At 44.0% G+C, this 25,311-nt stretch overlaps 1 protein-coding gene across 1 annotated transcript in view; it reads left to right on the forward strand.

Moving 5' to 3' along the window:
- The window catches only part of GRAP2 (GRB2 related adaptor protein 2), a 366,164-nt gene extending 346,117 nt beyond the window's left edge, over positions 1–20,047 (forward strand). Inside the window, exons 7-8 of the mRNA XM_033929515.1 lie at positions 5,259–5,375; positions 18,835–20,047. Coding sequence (XP_033785406.1) covers positions 5,259–5,375; positions 18,835–19,014 — 297 coding nt within the window. The 3' untranslated portion in view covers positions 19,015–20,047. The remainder of the gene's footprint in view (positions 1–5,258; positions 5,376–18,834) is intronic.
- The last annotated feature ends 5,264 nt before the right edge of the window (positions 20,048–25,311 follow it).

The raw sequence follows: 25,311 nt of genomic DNA on the forward strand, positions 1-25,311 counted from the left end.
TAAATTACATTGGTTGCCAGTAAAAGCAAGGATTTATTTTAAGAACATAAGAATAGTCTTACTCCCCACTACCATCCAATGTCTGCCCTTTCTCTCTCCATCCACCCCTCTTCAATCAGCATTTGCCCCCTTTCTTTCCCTCCAATCCGATTACATCCAGTATCCTTTCCCCTTATGCCTCTCTCCCCTTTCCCTGCACACCAATTCCATCAATACCACCCTTCCATACCATCCTACCCCCTTTCTCTCCCTCTGCCACTATTCTATACCAAAAGTCCTGCTCTCTTCTCTCCCTTCATGCAGCAAGGTCCCGCGATGAGTACGTCTACCGGCTCTGCTCCGGAAGAAGTAAGTTACGTCGGAGGGGGTGTACCCGGCAGATGCAGTCATCGCAACTCCCTGCATCTGCGGGTCCACCCCCTCCAACGTAACTTATTTCTTCCGGAGCAGAGCCAGCAGACGTACTCATCGTGGGACCTTCCTGCACCTTAGCGCAGCTGCCGACTCTGCTCCAGAGCAAGTACATCGGAGGGGGTGCACGAGGTGCAGGTATTTTTCAACAGTAGGGCAGGATGTTCCGGACCGCTATGCACCCTCCCTAGGGTGTGCACCTGGGGCAGACCTCCCCCCCCTCCCCCATGGTACGCCACTGAATGGAAGGCATCCTTTTTTCAATTAGGTTTCTTTAATTTGGAATGATCTCCCTATTTAACCCTCCCCCCTTTTTACAAAACCATGCTAGCATTTTTTAGCGCCAACTACAGTGGTAACAGCTCCAACACTCATAGGAATTCTATGAGCATCAGAGTTGTTACCGCCGTGACCAGCGATAAAAAACGCTAGTGCGGTTTTGTAAAAAGGAGGGGGGGGTTAATAATATCAGTAGGTCAATATACTGCTTTTAGAAAAAAAAAACATTTTTATAACTGTTTATTGATTTTTATAAAAACAGCTTATACAAAGTGCAACAATTTACATAAACAGTAATATCATTGGAAAGCACTTATATACTATGCATGAAACATGAAACAATCCTCCCCCTCAACCCTTCCCTTCCTCCCCCCTCATCCTAGCAAAAACAGTAGCTGAACGAGACTTGGGGGTAATTGTCAGTGAGGACATGAAGACTGCCAATCAAGTGGAGCAAGCTTCATCCAAGGCAAGACAAATCATGGGTTACATACGAAGGGATTTCGTCAGCCGTAAGGTGGAAGTCATTATGCCATTGTATAGATCCATGGTGAGGCCCCACCTGGAATACTGTGTGCAATTCTGGAGGCCGCATTATCGCAAGGATGTGCTGAGACTGGAGTCGGTGCAGAGAAAGGCCACCCGGATGGTCTCGGGACTCAAGGATCTTCCATACGAAGAACGGCTTGACAAATTACAGCTATACTCGCTCGAGGAGCGCAGAGAGAGGGGGGACATGATCGAGACGTTCAAGTATCTTACGGGCCGCATCGAGGCAGAGGAAGATATCTTCTTTTTCAAGGGTCCCACGACAACAAGAGGGCATCCGTGGAAAATCAGGGGCGGGAAACTACGAGGTGACACCAGGAAATTCTTTTTCACTGAAAGGGTGGTTGATCGCTGGAATAGTCTTCCACTACAGGTGATTGAGGCCAGCAGCTTGCCTGATTTTAAGGCCAAATGGGATCGGCACATGGGATCTATTCACAGGGCAAAGGTAGGGGAGGGATATTAGGGTAGGCAGACTAGATGGGCCGTGGCCCTTATCTGCCGTCTATTTCTATGTTTCTATGTATAAAGAGTACTTAAAATATTTTAAATCCTGGTAGGTTCCAGAAGACATATTATAACCTAAACTTTAAAGGTGCTTGACATAAGAGTCTAATGGACCCCAAATCTCTTTGAACTTTCGGGATTCACCCAATTGCTCTGTTAACATTTTCTCAAACTGGTAGTACATACAAAGAGTTTCCCACCAAAATGAAAGATTTAAATGGTCCCATTGTTTCCAATTCCTTGTAATCATTTGCAGAGCAACTCCAGTCATGAGAAGGAGTTTATCCTTATTATCTTTAAGCAGACTTTTGGGCATAAGTGAAGTATCAAACAAAATTATTCCATAAGATAGTGGTATAGGAACCTCAAGAATATATGTTATTTTGCTCCATATAGATTTCCAGAAAGCAAATATTAAAGGACAGTGAAACAGAAGATGATCTAATGTTCCCGCTTCCATTTGGCAATGCCAGCATTTATTAGAACGTGTACTATCCAATTTTTGTAATCTCACCGGGGTCCAAAATACAGTGTATAGCAGGGGTAGGGAACTCCGGTCCTCGAGAGCCGTATTCCAGTTGGGTTTTCAGGATTTCCCCAATGAATATGCATTGAAAGCAGTGCATGCAAATAGATCTCATGCATATTCATTGCAGAAATCCTGAAAACCCGACTGGATTACGGCTCTCGAGGACCGGAGTAACCTACCCCTGGTGTATAGTAAAAAGTATAAAGTGCTGAGGCTATACATCCCACTCTACGATTCTAAAGTCGGACTCGGGACCATTGGGTTATAGAGATGTTGTATTGTATTTCTAAACTCCAAATATCACGTAGGCCTATTTTGTACCATGTAGAGGCCTGATGGCCTTGGAAGTCCACTTGAAAACATAAGAATGGCAAACTATTTTGACCTAAGAGAACACCATTCAGGAATTCCTTTTTGGATAGCTTGTTTTAATTGCAACCTCACGAATGGACTCTCAGCTCTGCAGCGCTTCATCCCATCTTTCTTCAATGGGGCACTCCACAACAGGACTTATTTGCGGCTCCCCACAATAACAAGTTGCCCCAGTTTTGCTCCAGACTATACTCTCCTCACCGTCTGGAAGCAGATGCCTTTCTTCTGGATTGGACAAACATGTTTCTTTATGCATTTCCGCCCACTCCTCTCATATTAAAGACTCTGTTCAAACTCAAACAAGAGTCAGCCACTATGATTCTAATTGCTCCTCGGTGGCCCAGGCAGCATTGGTTCTCCCTTCTACTTCAATTTAGTTTCAGGGAGCAAATACCTCTGCAAATTTTTCCTACTCGGTAGATTTTAAGTCAGAATCTAATGTAATGTAAAAAATTGGCTCCTATGATTCTAATACTGGGACCCAAAACAGAACTTTGCCAATGTAGCCCAATCCTGAATTGCGGTATCTTCTGCTATTCCAGTACTGAGACATCCTCCCCCACCCCCCACCCCAACACACACACACACATAGCTCTGCCAATGCCCCTCAAACTCTCATCTGCTGCTATTCCAGTCTTGGGTATCCTGAAGGCTCTGCCATTGCATCCCATGTTTACTCTGTAATAGTTCTTGTTATTGTAGTATATGGCCTTTCCTCAGATAATCCGCAGACATCCTTTAGGATTCGGTCAAGAGTAATGCCAAAATATTCATGCCATTCACTACCTAGCTCTAGTCCTGTTCGTTGCTGTCACAGTCAGTATGTTAAAATGCCTATCTCATACCATTCCCAGCAGCTTTCCCTGCAAGGCTGAGTTGTCCCATGGTGCCTGCAGCTCCGATGTTAGATGAAGTTATCTTTCAAATCAATCCCAAAGACCTGCTCCTGGTCCCTTGTATTCTATCTTTGCACATGCAAATCTACTTTTCACAAAGAGGAAATTGATATAAATTTAATTTAATGTGGTTTACACAGGGTGACTAATCAGTTCATGGGAACTTCCTAAAAAAATTTTTTATAAGGAGTTCACCTGAATATATCCTCAGCGCATGAGCGCAGAAAGCGCCCTACAAGGTTTTACCCACAAACATCACCTTCCGTCACCCCGGGAACCTTTTAAGTGCAAAAGTGCCATTTTTTATATATGAAGAAATAAATAATAAAGTACCATGTGCAAGTTTAGAATCAAAGAAATCATTAGTGTGTCAATAAAAACATTCAAATCAAACAGTTCTTGATAATAGCAGTTTCCTCCACTACATCAAATATAAAGGAAAACTTAGATTTTTTGAGTCTGCAAGGAGTCCAAGCTCTTTCATTTAGGGGGTGCTTCAGCCGAATACCCTACAGAGTCCCCTGTTTCGTTATCTTCCTCAGGGGCCATGTCAGGGGCACATCCCACTGTGTATGAGAATATCCTTGTCTTCTCTCCACAGCTGAAGTTATCTGACACTGAAAGACTATCATAAGTTTGCTGATAGTTTGATTCAAGCATATTTAACCAAACTGAACTGGGTAAAGAAAGGGGAGGGCAGGGCTGGGTGAAATTTAAGATGCGGAGGAAAGAAGCTAGGTCAAGGGAGATGGAGAAAAAAGGGTTGGTCTTGTGGGGGGGGGGGAAACGGGGGAAAAAGAGAAATTGATAAGGTGAACCAAAGGTACCTGAGGGTGAGGGGTGAGATAGGTCAGTGCAAGAGAAAGGAAAGGAGGGGAAGAGACTGGCTGGGATGAAGAGAGGGAAGAGAGAAGGAGGCAGAGAGATTGGTTAAGCTGGGTGAAGAATTAAGACTGACCACTGGAATTGTACTATGCAGGGCTCGGCACTGCCATTTTCCATAATGGTGACACAGAGGGAGAAGTAAATGGACATTACTCCTACCTCTGAACTTTTAAGCTACACAGGGTTTCCGAGGGGGGGGGGGGGTGATTGGCAGCTTTCTCCAGGATATTTATGGCAAGGAGAGGGAAGGGGCAGGGTGTTAGAATAAGAGACTCATAGGTCATCAGGAAAATATTTTAGTTAGGGGGTTGGAAATCAAAGTAATCTTTGGGGTTGGGGTAAGGGGTGGAATTTGTGGATGAAAAAAGGTTTGTGCAGTGTTTCATTTGACTTTTCAAAAGTATCATATTGAGGTTCTACCGTTTTTCATTTTATCATTGTGACAGTTTCTCAGGACCCTTGAGGAAGGCCTTTTTAGGCTGAAACATAGCCTGTGATATGATACACTCACTATTCTGAAGGACTATCATATTCTGTGAAGATTTTATACAATAAAAAACTGTTTATCTGGATTATCTGTTTCACCTTCCTATTGTTTTTTGGTTTAAACAGTTTTATGTTGAACACAGTGGTTTTGGTTTTTGCTTTAAGACAAGTAAAAATCCAAGTAAAACAATAATTCCTATAAATGACTCAAAAAATAATTTAAAAATGAACATTTTCTGGCTGCCCATCCCTAAGTCCAACTTTCTGACGATGTCTCTTATCATACACATTTGCTGGGTACCTCTCTTTCACATGAATGGGTCCTCCTGTGCCTTTGGTTTCAGGACAGACAAAGCAGAAGTCTAGAGAAGAAAGAGGCCTCTAGCATCAGCTGCGAGGGTAGTATTGCATCCCCTTACAGAAGATCTACAGAATCACCACTGCCACAGAAGAAACTGCAGGTAACTTTCCACTGACAGCCTCGCTCTGCTAGGGTCACTCTGCCACTGCGGATACTTACGTTATGTTAAAATAGCAACTTGAAAAAAAGCTTTTATCCATATTCTCATCTATTTTATGCTAAGGATCCATGACAGAAGCTTAAAGGAAAATGAATGATCACATCTGTATATCACCTCTGGATGACAAAGATTTTTTACAAAGATTGTATTCCCTCAGTGAACAGAGGCAGGAGTTCTTAGGGTAGAATGTCTAGTTAACAATGGAAAACTCTTGCAGGCATAGGAAATGAATTGACACTGAGAGATTGGTACATTGACCAGTTGTGGGGAGAATTTAGAGGCTGTGCAAAGTCTCTGAAAAGATTTTGAAAAGTGGAGGAGAAGGAGCTCTGTGAATAAAGCCCTCATCTTGAAAATCTTTCTTGTTGCTCAGACAAGCGAGCAATGACCAGCTGATATATATAAATGTTTCTACCTGGATAACGAACACATAACTAGGCCCTTATACAAATAAAATTGGGCTGTTTAGCTTGCTGAGGGCCCCAATTTTATCCAAAGAAGACTGGTCAGGCACTCAAGTTGGGACAAAAGCATAGTGCAACAGTGCACTGTCACTTTAACTTCTTTAGAAGTCTTAAGACTGCCCGTTTCGCGCATGCACGAATGCCGTCCCACCTGACATCGGCATGCGGGATCATCAGTTCTTAGTTTTCCATGCTTAACTTACACGTAGGTATTTAGGTCTGGTTTTTATTGGCATTGAAGCCTAGATTCCATAAAAGATGCCTAAACTAGGCACCTAAATTGGTGTGTCTAATCAATTTAGGTGCCTAATTTAATTATTTAATTAGCTTAATTGGCTTAAATTAAAATTAATTGCTAGTTAGGCACCTACATCGGTAGGCACCTAGCCTGAGGCACATCAGACAGTCTCACAAAAATGAAATCAAGGAAACAGAATGTGTTAGTCTAGAAGTGGGGGGACTCCTTTCACATGTTGCAGAGCTGACCAGTGATGTGAACTAAAGAATGACATGGGAACAAATTTTTCTCTGTCCCCATCGGAACTCATTTTCCCATCCCATCCTAGTGAGTTCTTTTCCTGTCCCTGCAAGCACCATCCTCATCTGCCAAGCCTCAAACACTTTAAAATCATAAGTGTTCGAGGCTTATGTAGTTAAGGATGAGCTTACAGAAATAGGACAGGGACAGCAACAAAACTCGCGGGAACAGGGAAATTGAGTTCCTGCAGGTATGGGGATAAATTTGTCCCCGTGTCATTCTCTAATGTGAACTACTTGAGAGAGATTATGAGATAATATGGCACATCATAGCGGTGGCACTCTCTTTAGACTCCTCTGTGTCTAGACTTAGCTCTAAATCAAACAAGTCCAGTTATTCATCACTGTGTAACATGGTTTTTGTTCCTAGGCAGTAAATATAATTTTCTAATTGCTCATGCCTTAAAAAGTATAGAAAATGTCTATTTCAATAAAACTGCTTTTGTGACCAGGATACCCAAATTTTTGAATTTACCTTTTTAAAATGTGAAAATGCCAAATTTTCATCTTTTAATTTTTATAAAGTCATAAAAAGCAACATATGAATCGCAATTAGCATGTATTTATACTGGTTTACATTACATTAGTGATTTCTATTCTGCCTTTACCTTGCGGTTCAAGGCAGATTACATAAGAATTGTGAAAATAAGAGGTACATTTTGTTAAGTTATTAAGAAGTACTTAAGGAATAGGTTGAACATTTTCTAATTTGCTAAGGAGTAGTTGGAATTGCAGGAGGTGTTCGGAATATGTTTGGTTGTGTTATATTGGTTTTATGTATTTTTTGAAGAGTAGGGTTTTTGTTTCTTTTTTGAAGGTTTTGTAGTCTGTGGTCGAAGTCAGCAGATTGATGAGTTGTCAGTCCAGTTTCACTGCTCTGTTGGCCAGGTTATCATACATTTTTCTTCATTTGACATTTTTGGTTGGCGGGTGTTTGCATATTGAGTGGGTTCTCCTGTGTCTGGTTGAGGTGGATTGAGTAAGTTGATTGTTCCAGTAGGTTGGGCTGTCTCCGTTTATAGCCTTGAATAGTAGGCAGTGGAATTTGAAATGTACTCTGGCTTGCATTGGAAGCCAGTGTGAGTCGTGGTATGCTTCTGTGATGTGGTCACATTTTTTTCAATGAATAGATAAGTCTTAGGGCTGTGTTTTGTATTGTTTGAAGTTGTTTTATCATGGTTACTGGGCAGAGGAGATATAGTATGTTGCAGTAGTCTATTAAGCCTACTACTAGTTGGAATTGTTTTCTGTCGAAGAATTTTCGGACTTGTCTTAGGTTTCTCATGGTTGTGAATGATGTTTTTATTATTTTGTTGATTTGTGGTTGCATGGTACAGCCTCTATCTATCAGTACTCCGAGGAGTTTTAGCATGGGTTGAATGGGGTATGAGACCGAGTTTATTACTAGGTTAGTCAAGGTTGGGGTTTTGCTGTTTTCTAGGCGGATGAAGTTTGTTTTGTCAGGGTTAAGTTTTAGTTTGTGTTCTTTCATCCAGGTTGCTACTGTTTCAAATGTTCTGTGCCTATCATGGAGGGCTCAAGTTGCTCAAAGGGGAGGAGTATGGTGATGTCATCTGCATAGCTGTAGGAGGTAATGCCTAGTTTGTCTAGGTAGGAGCTTAGGGAGGCAATGTATAGGTTGAAGAGTGTGGGAGATAGGGGTGATCCTTGAGGAACTCCACATGGGTTGGACCATGGTTCAGATTTTTCTTTGTTTGTTTTGATTTTATAAGTTCTGGATTGTAGGAATCCTTTAAACCATGTTAGTACCTTTCTTGTAATTCCTATTGAGTCTAGAGTTTGTAAGAAGATGTCATGGTCTACTAGATCAAATGCTGCAGAGAGGTCTAATTGTATGATCAGCATTTTCTTGCCTGTGCTGAGATGTTGTCTCGCGATGTCCATGAATGTTCCTAGCAGGGTCTCAGTGCTGTAGTTGGTTATGAAGCCAGATTGTGTGGGATGGAGTAAGTTGTGGTTTTCTAGGTATACGTTTAGGGCTTTAGCTACGAGGCCTTCCATTAGTTTTACGTAGAGTGGGATTGAGGCTATGAGTCTGTAGTTGGATAGTTGGTCCGTTTCTCCTTTGGGGTCTTTTAGGATTGGAGTTATGATGATTTCACTGAGGTCTTGTGGGAATTGGCCATCTGTGAGTAGAGTTTGTATCCATTGTAGGAGCAGAGTGCGGAATAGCATACTAGATGTGGGCAGTGGTTAAGGTCACAGGCTGCGTGGCTATATTTGTTGTATAATTTGTTGAGGTCTGACCATTTTATAGGTGAGAAGTGGGACCAAGTTATACAAAGATGACCACAGAAGATTTCAAGATTTGCAATTATATTGAAAGTCACTTTCATGAATCAGCCCCCTGATGTAGTCTCCCAACATGTTCTCATTATATTGTCCTTAGTAGTGGCATTCAAAGTTCAGTATATCCTGGTGGAAGCACTCACCTTGCTTCTCTGAGTATGCTCTCATGTTCTCCTTGAATGTCTCAAGATGAGTATGAAGGACATGGACTTTTGAGAGACATCAAGAGAGAGAGGGGGGATCCAGGGTGTATCTCTTCTACCCCCTCTACTGTCACATCCAACATTACTCCTTCTCTCATCCCCCAGACCCTATACAGCATCTTTTGCCTCTGCCCACCGGCTCTATGACCAACATTTCTCCTTCTATTACCCCCCCCAGCACCATGTCACATCTGTCCCTCCATTCCTTCTACCATGATGTCCAACATTCCTTGCTTTTGTATCCCTTTCCATCTGTCCCAACCTTCTCTCATCCCCACAACATCCAATATATCTCCCACCCTCCTCTCCACCACAGTATCCACTCCCCCAGCTTGTGCAGCAACTGTTTCCCTCCCTTCCCACTTTTCCAGCCCCTGCAGCATGTATCCCTAGTAGCCCTAGTCTTAACCCCAGCCCATGCAGCATCTATTTTCCTCCCTTCCCAGCCTCTGTAGGAAATAACATTCTCAGCAACCACTCTTTATCAGATATTAAAGCAAAAGTTACCACTATTGTGGCTGATACAATATTTTCTTGGTTCGAACACTCTGATATATTAGAAACATCCATAGTGTTCCATCTCAAATGTAGCTTCTCATTTGAGATGGAACACTCTCCTTTCAACTCTTCTCCCCCTCTCTCCACTAAAAACAGCAGCTCCTTTATCTCCCTATCCATGGGTCCAGCATCTCTCTTTCCCTCTACACCTTGAAGGTCTAGTGTCTGTCGCCATTCCTTTCTTCCCCCTACCTTCCCAGTTCCAGCATCTGATTCATTTCCTCTCCAATACCCCCCATGTTCCTGTGTCTGCCCCTTTCCATTCCCCCTTCCTCCCTCCCCCCTTTAATGATTCCAGCTTGAAGTTGTGTCAGTAAGGGTAGGAGGCAGGCTGATTCAGTTGAAGCAGTGTTGCTATTGGCGACAAGAGGAAAAGGCGAGACAGACCACAGGCCATGGGGAAGAAGGGACGTTGGAACCGGGAAGGGGGCAGGAAAGGGGTAGACAGTGGAACCACCAGGATGGAGAGAAAGGGTTACTGGACCCTGGATGAGTGATCCAGGTACCTAGAGCAGCCTGAAAGTTGGGGGCTTGTGGCCTCTTATACTGAGTGCCTGTGTTCTGTGGTATGGAAAATATTCTTGGATTTTGTAACACACACCTGAGGCCCAGAGTGAGATACTTCATTTACATATTACAGTCTGTGTAGAACGGATGAGGTCAGTTGAGAGCAAGTTCTATGGGAGAAAAGAAAGGGGGCATATAGGCACTCGTATGATGAAGGGTGTAGGATGCAACAGAGCCTTTGTGTTGTTATTCACCAATCTCTAACTTTGTTAGTTCTACTCAATTTGTAACATTATAAACCGCATAGAACTTCACGGTCCTGCGGTGCAGTGTGTAGCAGGTCACCACAATGTGCCTTCATTACAGGAAGAACATTCTAGGTTTCTGGAAGCATTAGGTCGTACATTGACATCCTGATAGCACTTCCAGGAAGGAAAGATAATGCTAGTTCAACGTCATGTGTGTAAATATTAGCACTGAGGTTATAGAATTGACCTATTTATGCTCAATTGTTTCATCTCAACTAGTGTTTAAATTCTTTCCTTCCCAGAGAGCCTCTTAAAGAAAATCAAATATTCTCCCTGATTCCAAACACCTCTGATTTCAATGGGGTCGATATTCAGCTAGAAGCAGACAGTCCACCATAAGTGCTATGGTCAGCGCTAAAGCCGGATATCCAATGTAGAGAATGACACAGGGGAAAAATTTATCACCGTTCCCGCCCCATCCCTATGAGCTCGTCCCCATCCCTGCCCCATCCCTGCGAGCTCAGTCCCCATCCTGCAAACTGTCAGATATCACAAGTCTTGAATAGTTATGATTTTATACTGAACTTATTGTATTAAAATATAAAAAGAGACTATTCTGTACAATTGTCATTTTATAAACACAAATAATACAGAGCAAGGATCAACAAAATCTCTGTTTCCCCTCCCTTTCACAAATATCCCCTCCACTATTGTGAAAACTGAACAAACAAAATTACTACAGAATGCTACATAGAAAAATTAAGCTAACAGAATACTTCAGTCACACATGGCAGGAATAGTGTTAGGGGAGAGCAACTAGAGAAACTGCCCCCTGGTCAGAGAGAGAAAGCCCTAAGCCAGCTGGAAGCTAAAGCACAACCTGGGCTTTGCGGTCCCCAGTTATGTCTAATACCAGCTCTAGTAGGATACATATTTCAAATCTGAATCACAAAATATACTGTATTTTTCGCTCCATAAGACACACCCTAGATTTAGAGGAGGAAAACAAGAAAAAAACATTCTGAACCAAATTCTCCCTGCCAGGCTCTGTGCTCTGTCTCCTCTCCCCCCCCCCCCCTGGTGGTCTAGTGTTAGGCCAGGGCAGGGCACAGAGCAGGCAGGCCTAGTGGCCTAGTGACAGGCAGGCAGGCAGGCCCCCCCAGTACCATAAATCATCCCCCCATACAACCATGTGCCCCCCAGTACCTTAAATCATCCCCATACAACCATGTGCCCATTATCTTAAATCATCCCCCATACCTCCCAGTACCTTAAATCATCCCCCATACCCCCACATGCCCCCAGTATCTTAAATCATCCCCCATACAACCACACGCTCCACCCAGTACCATAAATCATCCCCCTATGTACCCCCCAGTACCTTTTTTAATCATCCTCCCTCCCCCCCTTCCCCCGTACCTTTAATCATACCCCCTCGGTACCTTTTTTTATTCCTCCCTCCTTAGATGGCTCTCATCTTGCCCAGCCAGCGGCGCACAGGCCAGAAGCACAGAGATCAGGAGCAAGTCCTCCGCGCTCTTGCCTGGGCCCGTGCCGATCTCCAAATGGCTGCAGTTAGTTCTCGCGAGTCTCACGAGGGCTGATTTCAGCCATTCGGAGATCGGTGCGGGCCCAGGCAGGAGCGCAGAGGACTTGCTCCTGATCTCTGCGCTTCTGGCCAGGAAATTCGCTAGACCACCAGGTACAAGGCATCGGGCGGGCAGGTTGGATTAAAGATGCAGCAGCAATGGGTTTTTGTTTTGTTTTTTTAAAATATGTGGCGGGGAGCATTAAAAATAGGCGGCGGGGGGGGGGGGGGTTAAAATATGCGGCAGCAGAGGGAGGGGTGGAAAAAGTATGTTTTATGGAGCAAAAAATACAGAAAAATTAATTAATTTTTTCTACTTTTTGTTGTCTGGTAATTTTATTCTTCAAATCACATTGGTCTGAGACTTTGGTTTTCGGTTCCTTCTATCTTTATCTGGAATAGCTGGCTCCTGAAGGTAAAATAGGCCCAAGAGGAGCTGGGGAGGAGATGCCGAGTCTGACACAGGCGCAATTTTTGTACCACAGGAGCAAGTCTTTTCACTGCTTCCACGGGGTAGTGAAAGGTCTTGTCCCCATTCCTGCGGTAAACCAGTTGCAAATGATCCCATTTCTGCGGATTTACTGCGGTGACCACGGTTTACCGCGGTAAACGGTCCCCCGTGTCATTCTCTAATCCTTTGCTAGGTTAAACTATACCTGTTGTACACTGCCTTGGATGAATCTCTTCATAAAGACGATTAATAAATCTCAATCAATCAATCAATCAAAATGCTATTTCCAATGACTGGGTTTTTGGGGGGGGCTAAGCGAATATTCAGCACTTGCTGATTAAATTAATAGCAGGCAAAGATAGGCCTACTACTGTGTTTCCACGAAAATAAGACCTACCCACAAAATAAGCCCTAGCATGATTTTAAGGGTAGGTCTTAGCAGCACTTCCCCCTGCCCAATCCTGCCTCTGCTGCGCAGCTGAACCCCCGCTGACTCTTCCATCTTTCCATCTCTCTCTCCCGTCCAAACCCCGCTGACCCTCTGACCGCGAGACCTACTACCTCCTCCCTCCACAGAGCAGCATTGGCAGCACTCTAAACAGGCTGCTTCGTGGCCTTCTCCTGCCAGGGCATTCCCTCTGCTGCATCACGGATGATGTCATCAGCAATGCAGTTCACGGAAAGCCCCGGCGGGAAAAAGCTGAAAAGCAGCCTGTTTAGAGTGCTGCCAATGCTGCTCCGTGGAGGGAGGTATGTAGGTCTCGCGGTCGGCAGAGTTCAAATGAGAGGGAGAGATAGAAAGATGGAATGGTCAGCGGGAGTTCGGCTGTGGGGCAGGGGGGCTGCTCAAGGATTCTGCTGCAGCTGCACGAAGGGAGGGATAGAAGCTGGGCAAGGGTTCTGCTGCATGAGGGATGGGAGGGAGGGATAGAAAGATGCTGTGCACAGTGCAAGGGGATGGGAGGGAGAGAAAGATGCTGCAGAGGGAAGGCACAAGGGGATGGGTGAGAAGGGAGGAAAGATGCTGCACATGTGGGGGAGAGAAAGGAAAGATGAAGATTTAGGGTGGAGTAGAGGAAGGGAGAGATGATCATTGTATATGAAAAAAATAAGACCTACCCTAAAATTAAGTCCGGGAGGAGCATAATCAAAAGATGCGTCTAAGTCCGTTTTGGGCTTAAGTCGCTAGTAGCCCAAAGTCAGCAGTGTCTAAAATCCATTCTCGAAAAATATATCCAAAATTTTTTTTTTTGAGAATTGTCTAATTATACATCCAGCTGTTTGATCATCCAGACCGCTAAGTCGTCTATCTTTATACCCAATTCTTATCCAAAAAATCGTCCAAGTCAAAATTGCCTAGAACAAGACCTTTTGGACCTGGGAGGGGTCAGCAAAGTGACACCCAGACATAGCAACACAGTAGTGGCACCTTACAGGATATTGCTGCGAACTTCACTAAAAGGGTGCCACATAAACATCTCACCAGAACTCCCTTATAGGTTATTGTGAGCCCCTCAAAACCTACTAGCCCCAGACTACTTAAGCCACCTCTGTGCTGCTCTACTAGGCTTTCCTATGACAGGTTCTGGAGGCAGGTATATACTTTTTTATTCCAATTTTTATGGTGTTGTGGGGAAGTCAGTGATCACTGGGACAGTGTGTGGGGGTCTGTACTTTGTGTCTTAGTGATTATCTGGTCACTTTGGATACCTTCTGGGCATTTAGACCTGTTTTTATATCACCTAAGTCACAACATAAAAGTTCCGTCTAGGCAGTCTCGTCAAACTTTTGGTTATACTTGCAGTACAACTAAGTGTAGCTCAGCCCACATCCCGCCCTGACCACTCCTCCTAAAATGCCTCTTTCAGCTCTACGCGTACAGCAGCACTGAAGAGACCTAAACTGTTTTTAAATATGTCTAAGACCCATTTCAGTTATCGGCACTTGGACAACTTGTCTTATTAATCGTCCAAGTGCCTATTTAGATGGAATTTTATACGTATTTCCATTTTGATTATGAGCCCCTTAGTGCATTTTTTGGGCTCAATATTAATATAAGACACTGTCTTATTTTCGGGGAAACACAGTATTTATGCAGCCAGATTTGCCCCCTAAACTTAGCCAGTCAATACTGAATATTACCGGTTTATCATGCAGTATAGCTAGTTAACTTTTCAGCACTGACCTTGAATATTTAGCAGAAATAACCTGTTATCCCACAGTGAATATTCTCAGTCACTAAAATACTATGTCAGCAGCCAATTCTGGCCAGTTAAATAGCTTTGAATATCATGGAAATGTCCCTACTACTCAAGTAGTGGCATAGTGCGGGGGAGGGGGGGAACCGCCCTGGACGACATCTTGGTGGGAGCACCGGCACACTCACGCCCTCCTTTCCCCCTGCCGTACCTCTTTAAATCTTCAGCAATGCAAGCAACTTCTCTGCCATGCTGCTTGCACCAGCCTGGCTCCCCTCTGAAATCACTTCTAGGTCATGGGGTCAGGAAATAATGTCAGAGGGAAAGCCAATGCCGGTGCAAACAGCAGGCCAGAGAAGTTGCTTGCACTAGCAAAGATTTAAAGAGGTACGGGGGGGAGGGGTGAAGGGAGGGTGCAAGTGTAGGAAGGAAGGCAGGAAAGGAGTGGTGGGGTGGTGAGGAGGGCATGGGGGGGGCACCTGCTACTCTCGCTTTGCCATTGTATCCAAGAGCTCCTTACCTCTGACATTCTTTCTTCAGACATCCCCTACCCTACTCATTTCCTCATTACCTACTGGTGGCTCGTAGCTGCTCCTCTCCCATTGATACCAAAGTTCAAAACAACACCTAAATCCCTCTAGCACAGTGGTCTCAAACACGCGGCCCACGGGCCGCATGTGGCTCTCCAGGTTTTATTTGCGGCCCGCGGTCTGGAGGCGATCATTCTCTTCCTTTTGGAGCAACAGCCGGCTCGTTCGTTCAAAACCGCGGGTTGGCGGCTCCTTGCGCTATCCACTCCTGCATCGGAAGCCTCTCTGATATCACAACATCAGAGAGGCTTCAGACGCAGGCACGGATCTCGCAAGGAGCCGCCACCCGCAGCTTTGAACGAACGAGCCACCCAGACACGCTGCTGCTCCAGTGGCATACCAAGAGGGGGGGCGGTCCACTGTTCTCCCTAGAGTGCGGCTCGCGGCTCGTCTAGAGAAGTGGTGCCCAACCTGCTTCCCTTCCCTTCTCACTGCTGCCATCAGGGATCAGGCCGGCACCGTGTTCTTTGATCTCCCTGCTTCTCTTCCCTGCGGGGCCGACCAACTCTCGCGGCCCGACATCAATTCTGACGTCGAGAGGATGTTCTGGCTAGCCAATCGCTGCCTGGCTGCCCGGAATGTCCTTTCCAACGTTAGAATTGACGTCGGGCAGCGAGAGTTGGTCGGCCCCGTGCAGATAAGAAGCAGGGAGATCTCGGCCTGTTCCCGATAGCGACAGCGGCAGCAGCCTATTCCGCAGCGGCGGTGGCATGGGGATGGCAGGAAGGAAGAAAGAAAGAAGACGGGGTGGGGACAGGGAGCCAGAAAAAAAAGCAAAAAATGGGGCACGGAGGAAGGAAGGAAGAAAGAAAGAAAGAAGGAGGGGGGACAGGGAACCAGAAACAAAGCAAAAAATGGGGCACGGAATCAGAGAAAGACAGACATAGAGAAAGAAAGAAAAAGTTGGGGGAAGGAATGAGGTCTGGAGGAGAGGAAGCATACAGGAGGCTGAAAGAAGGGAAGAAGTATAGGATGCACAGTCAGAAGAATAAAGTGCAACCAGAGACTGATGAAATTACCAAACAAAGGTAGGAAAATGATTTTATTTTCAATTTAGTGATTGAAATGTGCCAGTTTTGAGAAAGAAAAGATATTGAACTTTAAATGTGAGTGCTGCAGAAAAAAATAAAGTACTTGGAGGGCCGCAGAAAAAATAGTTAATGTCTTATTAAAGAAATGACAATTTTGCATGAGGTAAAACTCTTTATAGTTTACTAGCTGATGCCCCGGTGTTGCACGGGTATTTAATTATAGCAATAACACTGTAAATGGATTCAAATAAAGATACTTTATAGTTGTGAATGAAATTATTGTTTTACAGCTTAATAAAAAGTACAATATTCAAATTATAATGTGAAATATTTGACAAAATGAATACAATACAACTAATGTAAAACGTGATTATAAACAACATTTTTAGTTTCACCTCCAGGAGCAAGAACATATAAATTGTTGGGTGAACCCACCCTTGAGCAAGCAACATAGAGTTGTGGGCCGAGAGACCCCCAGAACATATCACCCCAGGTAGTGAGGGATCTGCATACCAAGTTTCGTTCAAATCGGTCAAGCCGTTTTTGAATTACTGTGAGAATGGCAGCTTTTTACATTTTTTCCATTGACATGAATGGGTGATATCTGATTTTCTGTTTGTAGCTCCGCCCACGTGTGCAGGTGGGCCGCGAGACCCCCAGAACATATCACCCCAGGTAGTGAGGGATCTGCATACCAAGTTTCGTTAAAATCGGTCAAGCCGGTTTTGCGTGATCGCGGCACATACACACACACATACACACATACATACCTCCGATTTTATATATATAGATATATCTTTCCTTTTAACTGTTAAAGGAAAGTTTTATAAACTATAAAGAGTTTTACCTCATGCAAAATTGTCATTTCTTTAATAAGACATTAACTATTTTTTCTGCGGCCCTTCAAGTACCTACAAATCCAAAATGTGGCCCCGCAAAGGGTTTGAGTTTGAGACCACTGCTCTAGCAGTAGTTCCTCTAGGGGTCAACCTGTCAAATAAGTGTATCTTCAGCTGGATTAGGTGCTGCTAAATATTGACTTCTATGTGTTATATTGATTATTTTATATTCATTTTAATTTGTATTCCACCCATTTTATCATTCTGCCAAAGGACTGATCACTAGAAAAATATGAAATAGAAAAATATTTAAAACACCCATAAAAGCAATACTTATCAACAAACAAATTGGTTGGTAGAGGCCTTCATAAATTGTGATAAATGGAGTGGATCAAACGGAAAGAGCACGAGTATGTTGTCGTTTACCTGGCTGATTTTGTGGTGTTTAGATATTGGGGTGCAAAAGGATGTGTGAGCTGATCTGGAGTGAATGGATTTTGGGGACTGTGAGGATGTCTATCCTTTTGTATTTCCCTTCATGAGCATGTGTCCTGTGTGTCTATAATAATTAGATTGTAAGCTCTTTTGAGCAGGGACTGTCTCTTGTGTATTTAATGTACAACACTGCATGCATCTGGTAGCATAGATATAATAAATAATAGTAGTAGTACTTGTAGCTTGATTTTTATGTACTACTTACTCCTTTAAACGTTTTCATTTATCTATTTATATTATCATTCCATTTGTTTTATTTATTTGTATCCATGGAGTGCATCATCATTACAATAAGCAATTTCTAAAGATAAAAGAAAACTTGTAATTATTTACTTGTAATTAATTATTTATTTCAACCACAGACTACAAAACTTTCAAAAAAGAAACAAAAACCCTACTCTTCAAAAAATACATAAAACCAATATAACACAACCAATAATGTTCCAAACTGCATTACCAATATACTCCGTAGCAAATTTGAAAATGTTCAAACTATTCCTCAAATTCTTCTTAATATGTACTTCTTAAGATCATAACAATTTCTTATGTAATCCGCCTTGAACTGCAAGGTAAAGGCGGAATAGAAATCACTAATGTATTAATGCTGGGCAGGGCTTACTAGTTGACAGCCCAGTTCCCTCATATGTCTAAATGTACCAACGACCTTTTATTCTCTACTGAAACCTCTAATTTCCACTGCTGCTTCTACAAATGAAGGTCTTTCCCTACAGATGAGTCTTCCGACCCTTTCTCTTGCTTTCATTAAACAAAATCCAAGTCACTGTACTTTCAGCTTTCACTGGGCATGTTCCCCAGAATCCTGAAAAGACTGCAACCACCTGCCAGGAAGTTTCATTGGCCCATTGGTTCCAATTGTTGACTGTTTTCTCCAGTTTGTTTTTTCCTCTCCTGCATTAATGCTTCACTCAGTTCTTTGACCGTAGCAGTCCCTCCTTGGGACTCTAGGTCTTGTCTGCTGCTCCTCTCTTCCTCTGGTAAGCCTTATAAGGTAAAACTGTCTTAGAAAGAGTTTGGTCTTCTCCTTGCTCTACATTCTTGCCCAGGGGATATCCCTTTATTTCTCCACTGTCTTTTTCCATTATTATTTTTGCTTTTTCTACTTTATTGGCACCAATTTCTCTTCTTGCCTAAAGCACAGACACTGACTTCTTTCTCCTCCCAACCTGCCTTCCTCCCACTTCTCTTCTCTGTTTTACCAGCATCCAGTGACTTTACTCCTCCATCTTTTGGAGTTTGCAGTTTTGACCTTAGCATACCCCTCAGACTGGTTCTGCCTCATGGTCATTGTGTGTAAATGTGGTTTGTTAACAACACTATATAAATTTATAAATATATTTCTGTCCTCTTCTGTGTTTTCAGCAAGTGAGACTGGTCCAGGCACTGTATGATTTTGAAGCCTTGGAGCAAGATGAACTGGGATTCCGTTGTGATGACATCATTGAGGTTCTAGATAGCTCTCATCCTTGTTGGTGGATGGGCAGATTACATGGAAAAGTTGGACTCTTCCCCTTCAACTATGTCACAGCACTGCCTCGGTGATCTAATACCACTGTTCAAGCACAATGCTCCATTCCTGAGGGGATACATCAGATTTGGACTGACAGTCATTGAGCTTAGGATGGTAGAATTTGGGATACATTAATTGTATTAACATTGTAGTTTTCTCTTTTCTCCAGAGCAGTAACCTTCAACTGGTTGGTGATGGCTCAGTTTATGAAGGGTCATGAAGCAGGCTTCACACAGTTGACCTTGCTCTTGACCTTGCTGGGAACTTTCTGGGTTTGACTTGGAGTTCATATGTAGAAAACGTGTTCAGGGAATCTGAGAAAACTGCCGTACAACTACATCATTCTACAATCTCTAGTCTTTCTTTTCCTTTGCCTCTCTACTTCTTTTCTCTCATATCCTGTAGAGGAGCCCTGGCCTACTGCCAAAACAGAGGAGCCCTGGCCTACTGGCTCCTATTTGGGCAAGCTCCCCAGGAAATTCAGACCAGAGGAAGAGGGAAATGGAAAAGAAGATGGGCTGCTATAGTGATTGTGAGCATGTGTTGGCTTGAAGTCCTTTGGCCAGTTATATGCTGCTGTTCTAAAGCAGTGGGACAAAGGCCATGCTGCAACTTCTCTGATCCAGGAGAAACCTAAGCTTTTACAGAAGGTCTAGAGGTATGGGAGGATAGGAAAAATAAGGAGGAAGTGAAGGCTATAGGTTAGAGCTGGGAGGTGACACCAAAAATTTGACATACAGCACATATGTGCTTTCTTTAACATGTGTGGCGGGTTGGGGAGAGTCTCTACTTCTGTCACCAGCCCCAACTGGAAATGCTGCAGGCTTCTAGTGCACCCCTCTCCATCCCAGCAGTCACCGCTATTGCATCTGTATTTCTCTTGAATCGTTGTCAGCAACCCTCTTTTGCAACAGGTACAAATAGAAGGTTAGGTAATTTGCCCAGAGTCACAGGGAGCTGCAGTGGAAACTGATCCCGGTTCTCAGACTGCTGTACTCACCATTAGGCTACTCCTGCTCCCAAGGTAGGTTAGTTCCTCCCATTTCCTGTTTTTTTTTTTTAATTTAGTAGGATATATTTATTTGTGTTTTTGGTTCATTAGAATGTCTTAAAAATATAGGGACCCTTTTACTAAAGGGTTGTTAGCCCTAATGCACAATTACCATGGGAAAAACAGGCCACCACAAAATGTGTTAGAGCTTTTTGCTGTATTTTGCCTGTTTGTGTGTAGTACCCATGCACTTTTTTTAATAAAATATTTTTTTACAGAGGGGAGGGGTGTCATGGACAGAGAATAGGCATGGAGGCATTAACCAGCTAGTATGTTAGGAATACCATGTGCTAACTGGTTAATGCTGGGTTAACATGGGACACCTTCCTAAATAAGAGGACATCTGGTAACCCTACTCTGGCTCAACTGCAACCTCATTGAGGGAGTGTTCTTAGGGACACCTGCCACTCACTATTCCACTCCCTCCCTCACAGTGCATAAATCTAACACAATGATTTCTGGCACGGTCATATATACTAGAAAACACTGAATGAATTTCTTCTTCCAAAACTGATTTTTTAAAGACAGACCATCCTAAATTGGAGGTGTAATTAAAGACAAGGAAAAAAATTATGCCTTATAGATATAAAAAGAAGAACCTGAAGCGTTATTCAAAGTACTTAAGTAAAAGTAAAAATAAATGTATTTTTCAATTACTTAAGTAAAAGTACAGTGAAGAACACATTAAAAATGTATTTACAAAAGCGCAGCGTGGCTTTGAGTGCTAGTTGCAGCAGTAACAGCTCCGACACTCAGAATTCCTATAAGTATAGGAGCTGTTACCAATGTGGCTGGCGCTAAAAACTACAGTACGCTTTTGTAAAATGGAGTTATTGCCTAATATAATTCTTTTTGAGTAAAAAGTAAAAGTATCATAACTACAATGAATGGAACTGTTCTTAATGTTTTTATCCCAAGAACTTTATTGCTTTACAATTCAATCCACTTTGCTTTTAGTAAAACTACATTTTGAAAATAACTGTCACTCATGCAAGTGTGCTTGTGAGTCATCAAACCAGAAAAGCTGAAAAGGTATTCAACAACTGCACTGACAGAAAGTGGATTGCTCAATCTGATTTTAAAAGTTCCTTCAAATCAAGCCAGGCTGCAATGTCTTTTGACAGAATTGGGAATCTCTGTCTGAAACATTTGACTTCCATATAGTGAAGAATACTTTATCATCATCGGCCGCGAGATGTTGCCTGGTGTGCCGTACGGTCAGGGCCGCCATCAGGGCAGTACCACCAGTCTAGGGAGAGGGGCGATCCGCCCCACGTGGACAGGAGAGAGCTGGACGGGGGACCCGCGGAGTTCAATACAACTCGAGCCGCGAGGCTCGTCTTCTGTTCCTGCCTGCCCTGCAGCTAACATATAGCCGATCGCAAGCGTTCCCCGATGTCAGCGCTGACGTCGGAGGGAGGGCTTAAGCAAAGCCTGCCCTCCGACGTCAGCGCTGACGTCGGAGAATACTTCCGTTCGGCTATTTGTGCGCGGCAGGGCAGGCAGGAAGCAGAAGACAAGCCTCGCGGCTTGAGCTTCGTTTTGCTGAGAAAGTTGCAAAGATGGGCTGGTAGGCAAACACGGAACACAAAAGGGGGGAGGGAGTGCGTTTTGGACACAAGGCATGAACTTGGGAGAGAGGAAGGGAGGGAAAGAGATGCTGAGGTGGGGGAGGGAATGTGTTTTTGGACACAGAAGAAATGGACTTGGGAGAGAGGAAGGGAGGGAAAGAGATGCTGAGGTGGGGGAGGGAATGGGTTTTTGGACACAGAAGGCATGGACTTTGGAGAGAGGAAGGGAGGGAAAGAGATGGTTGTGTACACGGGGAATAGAAGAAAGGAGAATTTTTGGTCATAGGGAGGGAGTGAGGTACAGATAGTGGCATACCAGGGTGGGGGGGGCAGTCTGCCCCACCCCGGGTTTACGTCCCAAGGGGGTGCACAGCTGGCCACCCTCCAGTGTTGTCCCTAGGCCGGCAAACTGCGGCTCTTTAGCCACTTGAGTGCCACCGCCGCCAACGGTGTTGTTGGCGGTGGCAGCATTATAAAATACTTTCTTTGTGTTTATTTGATTCCTATTCAAGAGAATTACTTTATATATAGTCAATATAGGCACAGAGTTAAATTTTTTAACATTTTCTAATGGTGGTGTGCCTCGTGATTTTTTTCATGAAACAAGTGTGCCTTTGCCCAAAAAAGGTTGAAAAACACTGGTCTAATTCATCACTTTCATCTTTGGCCAATTACAGAAGAAATCTTTCGCAAAATTGGAATCATTGTGGTTCTAGCAATTTTTCATCTAATGGCAAATCTGTTTGAATATCTTTGAACTGAGGCAAGAATATCAGATGTGTGGGAAGGGAACCCTTCAGTCTTAGGGCCAGACAAGCAGACTTCCTTTCTAAAGATTATCAATCTAGTAGAAAATCACCCCAATGTAAAATTTTCCATTAAAGGACCAGCAGTCTGTTGTGGTAGACATATCTGTTTATCAAGAACTGCCACCAACTTCAGCTTTATCTCCATTTCAAATTTTGGCTGGAAAACATTAGCCACTTCAACACTTATTGTCAAAGGTTAAATTCACTGGATAGCAAAATTTAAGATGACGAGATTTACAATAGCAAAAAAAACCTGTTCCAGGTTTTGCTATTTCATTTGGTTTATTGAAGAATCGTCATTTACATCTTGATTTTATTTTTAACTTCAAACAACAGATGTAACTAAGTAAAAGTTGTGAAAATTGGTGAAATGATTACTTCAGCAAAAATAAAAGTAACAAAGGTTATCCTGTACTTCTTTATAAGTAAAAGTAATAAAACTTTTACTTAGTACAGTAAATAGTTACATTTGCTTACCCCCTCCTTTACAAAGCCTCCTGTGAACGACTGAGCTGTTACTATCATAGCCAGCGCTAAAAACGCTAATGCAGCTTTGTAAAGGAGGGGGTTAGTTACTATACAACACCGGGAAGCTATAGAGCCAGGGGGAGACTCCTGAGTGATACCCAGTCAGGGAATTGAATATAAAACATAATAAATCTTTCAGAGTTTGGCCTAGACTTGGACTTGTGTAGTGTACCCAAGGGGAAAAATAGGAGGTAGAGCTTTGAAAGGTTTCATGTCCCCCTTTCCAGAGAAGGCTCAAGTTATCTGACACCAAAGGCAAACCTCAAAATTATGCCCCCAACACTAACCCTGATGGCTTCAATATAATCTGGTGCCCCAAGGAACCTAAAAGGAAGAGCTCTCTTTATGTTCTGGTCAGACAGCAGCGAGTGATGGACATCAGGAGGAATAATCAAAATCATACATACCTGATGCTAGGAGCCATCTTAAGAGTCAGCACCCAAGAAAAAGATCTAGGTGTTATTGTGGCGACAATACTTGACATCTTCTGCCCAGTGTGCAAGCAAAAAGGACGCTATGAATTATTAGGAAAGGGATGGTAAATAAGATCAAAAATTTGCTTGTAATCCCGTCGTTAAAAATAATTAATACTAGGAGAACAGAAATATTTATAATATAAGCTCCACAGTTATGCTTTAAGAACATAAGCAATGCCTCTGCTGGGTCAGACCTGAGGTCCATCTTGCCCAGCTTTCCACTCACGCAGCGGCCCAAAAGGTCCAGGACCTGAGCAGTAATCCTCTATTTATACCCTTCTATTCCCTTTTCCAGCAGGAAAATGTCCAATCCTCTCTTAAATCCCAGTACTGTATTCTGCCCTATAACGTCCTCTGGAAGCGCATTCCAAGTGTCCACCACACGTTGGGTAAAGAAGAACTTCCTGGCATTTGTATTGAATCTGTCCCCTTTCAACTTTTCCGAATGGCCTCTTGTTCTTTTATTTTTTGAAAGTTTGAAGAATCTCCCTCTCTACTCTCTCTATGCCCCTCATGATCTTATAAGTCTCTATCATATCCCCTCTAAGTCTCCTCTTCTCCAAGGAAAAGAGACCCAGTTTCTCCAATCTCTCAGCGTATGAAAGGTTTTCCATCCCTATTATCAGACGTGTCGCTCGTCTCTGAACTCTCTCGAGTAACGCCATATCCTTCTTAAGGTATGGCGACCAAAACCGGACGCAGTATTCCAGGTGTGGGTGCACCATCACCCAATACAGTGGCAGGATAACTTCTTTCGTCCTGGTTGTAATGCCCTTCTTGATTACCGTATTTTCACGCATATAACGCGCAAGTTATACACGGTTTTTACAAACCATGCATAACCTTGTGCGGTATACGCATGAGCGCGTTTTACAAATTTTTTTTACATAGTTCCCCCCCCCCGACGTCCGATTCACCCCCTCCCCCGCAGGACCGCTTGCACCCCCACCCCGAAGGACCGCTCGCACGCACTCCCACCCGCACCCGCATCCCCACCCTGAAGGACCACTCGCACCCCCACAGCCTCCCGACCCGACCTCCCACAGAAGGGCCGGGACCGCCAAGAGGAAGCAGCAGGACACCGGTAGGAGCTTCTACATGATGAGCGGGGAGGGGTCGGGAGGCTGTGGGGGCTGAGCGGTCCTTCAGGGTGGGGGTGCGGGTGTGGGTGGGAGTGCGTGCGAGCGGTCCTTCGGGGTGGGGGTGCGGGTGCGTGCGAGCGGTCCTTCGGGGTGGGGGTGCAAGCGGTCCTGCGGGGGGGTGAATCGGATGTTGGGGGCGGGGGCATCAGGCTTTCAGGGTGGGGACAGGACTTTAAGGGGGAGAGGAGAGTCGGGGCGGGGGAAAGGAAAGTCGGGGTGGCCAGAGGAGAGTCGGGGCGGGCGAAATGAGAGCCGGGTGGCGGCGGGAGAGTCGGGGCAGCATGCGCGGTATATGGGTGTGCGCGGTATATAAAATTTTTTTTACATATATGTCGGTTTCCCGCGCGCTATACCCGTGTGCGCATTTTACACGGGTGCGCGTTATCTACGTGAAAATACAGTATACCTAGCATTCTATTTGCTCTCTTAGCAGCCGCTGCGCACTGTGCCGTCGGCTTCATTGACCTGTCCACCATTACCCCCAAGTCCCTCTCTTGGCTACTCTCATTCAATAACATCCCTCCCATCGTATAGTTGTACCTCGGGTTTCTGCTTCCCACATGCAATACTTTACATTTCTCAATGTTGAACTTCATTTGCCATTTTGTCGCCCATTCCCCTAGTTTGTTCAAGTCTCTTTGCAATTCCTCACAGTCCTCTTTAGTCCGAGCTCCCCTAAATAGTTTGGTGTCATCTGCAAATTTTATTATCTCACACTTCGTCCCTGTTTCTAGATCATTTATGAATATATT

Source organism: Geotrypetes seraphini, chromosome 2 (assembly GCF_902459505.1).
Source record: "Geotrypetes seraphini chromosome 2, aGeoSer1.1, whole genome shotgun sequence".
In the NCBI taxonomy this organism is placed as follows: Eukaryota; Metazoa; Chordata; class Amphibia; order Gymnophiona; family Dermophiidae; genus Geotrypetes; species Geotrypetes seraphini.